General features: G+C 46.3%; 1 protein-coding gene across 1 annotated transcript; it reads right to left on the reverse strand.

Moving 5' to 3' along the window:
- Window positions 1-392: 392 nt before the first annotated feature.
- LOC109745282 (trifunctional UDP-glucose 4,6-dehydratase/UDP-4-keto-6-deoxy-D-glucose 3,5-epimerase/UDP-4-keto-L-rhamnose-reductase RHM1) lies at window positions 393-3,515 on the reverse strand. Its single transcript, XM_020304415.3, has 3 exons — window positions 3,210-3,515; window positions 1,161-2,741; window positions 393-1,070 (listed from the first exon to the last, which is right to left on the reverse strand). The coding sequence occupies exons 1-3, from the start codon at window positions 3,447-3,449 to the stop codon at window positions 618-620; spliced, it is 2,274 nt and encodes a 757-aa protein (XP_020160004.1). The 5' UTR covers window positions 3,450-3,515; the 3' UTR covers window positions 393-617.
- Between the last annotated feature and the right edge of the window lie 4,635 nt (window positions 3,516-8,150).

An 8,150-nucleotide genomic window follows, 5' to 3' on the forward strand; every position in this document is an offset into this window, starting at 1 on the left:
TACGACCATTATGTTTGTGGAGCAAGACAAGACAAGCTCTGGCAACGCCGGCAACCTGCACTAAAAACTAATCTATTGCAAGCAAATATTTCAGTGTGTGATGCTCTAAAGTCAAACTGATCTACTGCAAGCAAATATTTCAGCGTGTGATACTCAAACGTCGCGTTGACAGCCGACAGGAGCTTACAGTTGATCAGGGTGCATCAACTGACAACCCTCTGGGCTTCTGAATGCACATGTTTTTGGAAACTGATGCAAACTTCAAATATGAACCAACAAAACTACACATGTAAGTTGAGTCTGCCAATACAAACTTCAGATATGAAAACCAAGAAAAGCAACACGTAAACAGAATGCACAAGCGCAGCATCATGCACATGAAAGGCACCTGATAAATAGAAACAAGATTTTAAGATCTGTTCTCATAGATAACCAGGCCAACAAACATATCCACCACTACATAGAACATCTGATAATACTCAAGTGAAACATAACGCGTAACAAAAAATCGTAAATATGTATGCCTGCTATACCACAATAAAATTGACCACAGCTGCCACCATGCAATATATTAGCTAAATAGAATAGCTTATAGCAGACCTGTGTCATATGAATCCTCAATTAGTAGAAACCTTCCTGTTTGGCTCAAAGACATTCTTGATCAAAGATTCCTTAATGGACAGTAGCTCAGGGAACTCGGACTTCAGCTTTGACGCGTCCATTTCGTTGTTGCTTCTTGGTGCAACTATAACCTTGGCCTGCTCTTCGAGCGTGAAGTTGGTCCACTTGAAGTCCGGGTTGATGTATTCCTTGTACATCTCCAGAATCTCGTTGTGACTGACAACCCCTGGGTTGGTGAAATTCCATATGCCCCTACAATCCCGCTTCGCCATCTCAACAGAGATAGGCAACAATTCATCCAAAATTGTCATACTGTTGGGAATGTTCACCACCTTGTCATAGCGGGCTATTTTTGTGATGAAGTTACGAGGATTGCTCAGGTCTGATGATATGGGCATCCTGACTCTAAGAGTACAGACATTATCATAGTCCTTCAATAACTCTTCCACCTGCATTTGTATGTACGAACAAATGAGTTTGTTTCCATGAGAAGCAAAAGGATATGTGTTACACATCATAAACAAAATATTTGAACTTACCATGGCTTTGGTTTTGGAATAAAATGAACCTATAAAGTTGGGCGTGTCCTCCTCTTTAAAACCAATTCCAGACCCTTCAGGGTGTTCAGCATTATACTCAAATATGCAACCTGTAGCATAATTAATCATGAGCAACCCCTGCTCACGACAAACATCAGCAAGATTCAAGGTGCCTACAACATTGGTGCGGATAGTGTCCTGTTTGTGGGTCTCACACCAGTCAACATTTGGCCTTCCAGTGACACCAGCAGCATTGAAAACATGAGTCGGCTTCACGTTTCTAATGTCCTGCAAGAGCTGAGAGCGCTCTTGCAGGCGCCCTTTACCATATTCATAAGGTATGCCTTGCTTCTCACATATCTTCCCAAGTAGGCCACCAATCCATCCAGTCTTGCCATATATTAAGAACTTGTAGGTGGCCTTTTGAGGGACACTGCTGGTACTCTTGGATGTGGCTGCAGCCGGTACTGTACTACATTCCTTGGCTTCAGCTGGCGAAGAAGCAAGAGATTTGATTTCCTCAGTCCAGTTATGCCTTTCAACTCCAGGTGTCATCAACATCCTTGGATGAGGGAGCAATGCACCGGCAACATCTCCCCAGTAATCAGGATTGCTGGTGTACCATTCAATTGTTTTCTTCAAACCCTCTTCCCATGTCGTGCGCTCTGCCCATCCTAACTTCTTCAGTTTCTGATCATCCAGGAAGTACCTCTGGTCATTGAAGGGCCTATTCTCGACAAACCTGATGACCTTTTCGGTGTCCAAGCCAAATAGCTTGCATATGTCACTGGCCACATCAATTACCCTCCTCTCCTTCACAGTACCAATATTATACACATGTCCAACCTCTCCTTTGTGAAGAACTACCTCAAAAGCTTCAGCAACATCCTCACAGTACAGGTAGCTCCTGACATTAGAGCCATCACCATGAATTGGAAGGGGCAAGCCTTTCATGGCCAAAAGGATAAATTTTGGGATGAGCTTCTCAGGGAACTGATTTGGTCCATACACATTGTTGCCTCGGGTTGTAATCACAGGAAGACCATAAGACCTCCCATAAGCCATCACAAGCATTTCAGCCCCAGCTTTGGTAGCTGAATATGGATTTGTCGGAAGCAACTGCGAGGCCTCATGGTTACCAACCACAGCATCCTCATCAGTTTCTCCATACACCTCATCAGTACTGACGTGAATAAATCTTCTGATCTGGCCAGTGACCTTGCACGCCTCAAGGAGAACGTGGGTGCCATATATGTTGTTCTTTGTAAACTCAAAGGAATTGCCGAACGAATTATCCACATGAGTCTGGGCAGCAAAGTGCATGATGGTGTCGATCGACTCAGTGATGAGAAGATAGTTCACCAGGTCAGCACTTGCGATGTCGCCCTTGACAAACTTGAAATTTGGCGATGGCCGGGAGGGGTTGAGATTTTTCAGGTTGGAGCAGTAGTCAATCTTGTCGAGTACCACAATCTTGTAGTGAGGATAGCTCCTAATTAGACGGTTCGCCACATGGGATGCAATGAAACCCGCAGCACCAGTTATGAGGATGTTCTTGGGCTCATAGGTCGCCATCTTAGCCTGCAAATAGATATTCAAACCTGCTAGTGTTATTAATGTGCCCAGCAGTAATAATTCTTCAAACTTATCATTGAAGTTACTGCGAAAACAAGGCAACTCCTACTAAAACTAAAAGCAGATATACTCCAACTATGAAGGAAGAATAGAGGAAACATTATTAACTCCAAAGCTATCAGCAGGCTATGTAGTAGTAGTAAAACAGTAGAGAACTGACTAAACTGACACCATAGCCATCAGCAGGCATAGAAGAACATCCACCCCTGACAAATGCAATTTTCATCAGGCGCCCATCATCGCGATCCCCAGGTCCAGCAGTGGCAAACCAATACACGCAACATGAAACCACAACCGAATTCTTCGCCGCGGCGAACAACACGCACGGGAATGGTACACTCGGCAACTGAAACCCCACCGGAATTCCAGGCGAGGACACGGATCTAGGAGCAGGCAGCGGGGAAGGGGACTCACCGGGCAGATCGCGCAGGCGGCGAAGGCGCACCGCGAGCGCGTGGAGGAGATCTGGCGCGCGGCGACGGCGACGGCGATGTCGCCTTGGAGATCGGGAGGGGTCGAAGGAGAATCTTCGGGGAGGGGGAGGAGGGAGCAGCGAGCACTCAACTGCACGGCGCCGACGAGTACGGGCGGATGATGGGTTGGGGGCTTAAAAGAGGATCCTGACCGTTTCGCCGCGTGGTCCGCGCGTCCCATCCTCGTTTTCGTTCTGGTCCAGCACAGCAGTAGCACACGCTCTTCCAGACGAGACTTGTCCAGCGACCTATCAACTCCAACGCGCACAATCCCAAATGGACGTAGGTTTAGTCCGCTTTTCATCCTTTTATAATGTTAATGGAGCCATGTTCGTATTTCTGGATGCGCCCAATGCACGGTCACATTTCGGCCGCATCTCGTCGGTTCGAGATTAACAAGCATACTAAAATGAAGCATAGCAAATACTCCCTTGTCCCATAATGTAAGACTTTTTTGACACTAGTGTATAGTCAAAAAATGTCTTATATTATGGGACGGAGGGAGTAGTTTAAATCAAACGTAGCAATAGTTCCACATTCAAAATAGTCTTACAACCCAATCGAAATAAAAACAATATCAAATAGTCATACAACCCAATCGAAATGTGTTTGCATGAAAAAATTAAACCGATAAATTTACTGGTTGCCAGCGTGAGTCCACATATGCTCAACCAAGTCATCCTGAAGCTGGAAATGAGTATGCCAATCACGTATTTCACAATGAAAATGGACAAAGTGTTCAAAGGTTGCAGGAGGTGGCTGCTCAGGCTCAACATTTTCACCTGGAAATCAAACCCGTGGTCGTAGATGCTATCGCCATGCTCATTTTCACACAAGCAGTCATCACCTCCCAAAGCTTCTGAGTGCTCCATATCAATGTAGGGTTTCGAACGATACCCCATCGAGACTGAAGCACACCGAAAGCACGCTCCACATCCTTCCTAGCACTCTCCTGCATTTGGGCAAACCTCTGTCTCTTCTCTCCTTGCAGATTGGGTATGGTCTTCATAAGAGTGGACCACTAAGGATAGATAACATCAGCTAGGTAATATCCCTTGTTGTAATGGTTGCCATTGATCTCAAAGTCGACCTCCGGGGAGTGGCCTTCTGCAAGCCTTGCAAACACTGGGGAACGCTGAAGAACACTGATATCATTGTGAGAATCAGCCATGCCAAAGAAAGAATGTCATATCCACAGATCTTGTGAAGCCACCGCTTCAAATATGACAATGGCACCTTTCACATGCCCCTGCCAAGCAAATGGACAGTTCTTCCACTTCCAGTGTATACAATCTATACTACCAAACATGCTCGGAAAGTCCCTATCGGCATTGATCGCCAACAACCTCTCTGTATTAGCGGCAGTTGGCTCTCTCAGGTACTTAGGGCTGAACACTGCCAGCACGACCTTGTAGAAACTATATATTGAGATGAGACATGTGGACTCACTCATACGCACATACTCATCCATAAGATCATCAGGAATTCCATGTGCAAGCATGTGAATCGCCGCAGTGCACTTCTGGTAATAAGAGAGCCAAGCTTGCCAAGGGCATCCTATTGGCACTCAAAGTATGGGACATATGTTGCCCCTCCCTCCCGAATACGATTGAACACATGTCTCGCCATACAGAAGCGGCGACGCAATTGATGTGGTTTCAAGAGCGGGCCATTCTCAAAGTAATCGGCATAGAGAAGGGTGTGGCCTCTCTCCCTATTGCGGTTCAAGGCCGGAGCATGCCCGGGGATTGATCCCCTGAACCGAGGCCGCGTCCTACTAATGTGGTCGTGGACGACAATGCAGCCACCACAAGCTCTTCATCTGTTGGGGAACGTAGTAATTTCAAAAAAAATCCTACGCACACGCTGAAGGAAATATGCCCTAGAGGCAATAATAAAGTTATTATTTATTTCCTCGTATCATGATAAATGTTTATTATTCATTCTAGAATTGTATTAACCGGAACCATGATACATGTGTGAATACATAGACAAACATAATGTCAGTAGTATGCCTCTACTTGACTAGCTCGTTAATCGAAGATGGTTAAGTTTCCTAGCCATGGACATGAGTTGTCATTTGATTAACGGGATCACATCATTAGGAGAATGATGTGATTGACTTGACCCATTCCGTTAGCTTAGCACTTGATCGTTTAGTATATTGCTATTGCTTTCTTCATGACTTATACATGTTCCTATGACCATGAGATTATGCAACTCCCGTTTACCGGAGGAACACTTTGTGTGATACCAAACGTCACAACGTAACTGGGTGATTATAAAGGTCCTCTACAGGTGTCTCCGAAGGTACTTGTTGGGTTGGCGTATTTCGAGATTAGGATTTGTCACTCCGATTGTCGGAGAGGTATCTCTGGGCCCTCTCGGTAATGCACATCACTATAAGCCTTGCAAGCATTGTGACTAATGAGTTAGTTGCGAGATGATGTATTACAGAACGAGTAAAGAGACTTGCCGGTAACGAGATTGAACTAGGTATTGAGATACCGACGATCGAATCTCGGGCAAAGTAACATACCGATGACAAAGGGAACAACGTATGTTGTTATGCGGTTTGACCGATAAAGATCTTCGTAGAATACGTAGGAGCCAATATGAGCATCCAGGTTCCGCTATTGGTTATTGACCGGAGACGTGTCTCGGTCATGTCTACATAGTTCTCGAACCCGTAGGGTCTGCATGCTTAAAGTTAGATGACGATCGATATTATGAGTTTTGTGTTTTGATGTACCGAAGGTAGTTCGGAGTCCCGGATATGATCACGGACATGACGAGGAGTCTCGAAATGGTTGAGACATAAAGATCGATATATTGGACGACTATGTTCGGACACCGGAGTGGTTTCGGGGAGTTTCGGACACATACCGGAGTACCGGGGGGTTACCGGAACCCCCCGGGGAGTTTAATGGGCCAAGATGGGCCTTAGTGGAGAAGAGGAGGGGCGGCTAGGGCTGGCCGCGCGCCCCCTCCCCCTCTAGTCCGAATTGGACAAGGAGGGGGGCGGCGCCCCCTTTCCTTCCCCCTCTCTCCTTCCCTTCCTTTCCCCCTCCTACTCCAACTAGGAAAAGAGGGAGTCCTACTCCCGGTGGGAGTAGGACTCCTCCCTGGCGCGACCTCCTCCTGGCCGGCCGCCCCCTCCCCCTGGTCCTTTATATACGGGGGCAGGGGGCACCTCTAGAGAAAACAATTGATCTCTTGATCTCTTAGCCGTGTGCGGTGCCCCCCTCCACCATATTCCATCGCGATAATATCGTAGCAGTGCTTAGGCGAAGCCCTGCATCGGTAGCATCATCATCACCGTCACCACGCCGTCGTGCTGATGGAACTCTCTCTCAAAGCTCGGCTGGATCGGAGTTCGAGGGACGTCATCGAGCTGAACGTGTGCTGAACTCGGAGGTGCCGTACTCGGTACTCGGATCGGTCGGATCGTGAAGACGTACGACTACATCAACCGCGTTGTGCTAACGTTCCGCTTTCAGTCTACCAGGGTACATAGACAACACTCTTCCCTCTCGTTGCTATGCATCACCATGATCTTGCGTGTACGTAGGAAAACTGTTGAAATTACTACGTTCCCCAACAGTGGCATCAGAGCTTGGTTTTATGCATAGATGTTTATGCACGAGTAGAACACAAGTGAGTTGTGGGCGATACAAGTCATACTGCTTACCATCATGTCATACTTTGGTTCGGCGGTATTGTTGGATGAAGCGGCCCGGACCGACATTACGCGTACGCTTACGCGAGACTGGTTCTACCGACGTGCTTTGCACACATGTGGCTAGCGGGTGTCAGTTTCTCCAACTTTAGTTGAACCGAGTGTGGCTACGCCCGGTCCTTGAGAAGGTTAAAACAGCACTAACTTGACGAACTATCGTTGTGGTTTTGATGCGTAGGTAAGAACGGTTCTTGCTCAGCCCGTAGCAGCCACGTAAAACTTGCAACAACAAAGTAGAGGACGTCTAACTTGTTTTTACAGGGCATGTTGTGATGTGATATGGTCAAGGCATGATGCTATATTTTATTGTATGAGATGATCATGTTTTGTAACCGAGTTATCGGCAACTCGCAGGAGCCATATGGTTGTCGCTTTATTGTATGCAATGCAATCGCCCTGTAATGCTTTACTTTATCACTAAGTGGCAGCGATAGTCGTAGAAGCAATAGTTGGCGAGACGACAACGATGCTACGATGGAGATCAAGGTGTCGCGCCGGTGACGATGGTGATCATGACGGTGCTTCGGAGATGGATCACAAGCACAAGATGATGATGGCCATATCATATCACTTATATTGATTGCATGTAATGTTTATCCTTTATGCATCTTATTTTCCTTTGATTGACAGTAGTATTATAAGATGATCTCTCACTAAATTTCAAGATAAAAGTGTTCTCCCTGGGTATGCACCGTTGCCAAAGTTCGTCGTGCCGAGACACCACGTGATGCTCGGGTGTGATAAGCTCTACGTTCATCTACAACGGGTGCAAGCCAGTTTTGCACACGCAGAATACTCGGGTTAAACTTGACGAGCCTAGCATATGCAGATATGGCCTCGGAACACTGAGACCGAAAGGTCGAGCGTGAATCATATAGTAGATATGATCAACATAGTGATGTTCACCATTGAAAACTACTCCATCTCACGTGATGACCGGACATGGTTTAGTTGATTTGGATCACGTGATAACTTAGATGATTAGAGGGATGTCTATCTAAGTGGGAGTTCTTAAGTAATATGATTATAGATAGATGGTCCGTGCTGTTGTTCCGTGAATTTTAATGCGTTCCTTGAGAAATCAAAGTTGAAAGATGATGGTAGCAATTACATGGACTGGGTCCGTAACATGTGGATTATCCT

The sequence above is a fragment of the Aegilops tauschii genome, chromosome 4 (genome assembly GCF_002575655.3).
Source record: "Aegilops tauschii subsp. strangulata cultivar AL8/78 chromosome 4, Aet v6.0, whole genome shotgun sequence".
Lineage (NCBI taxonomy): Eukaryota > Viridiplantae > Streptophyta > Magnoliopsida > Poales > Poaceae > Aegilops > Aegilops tauschii.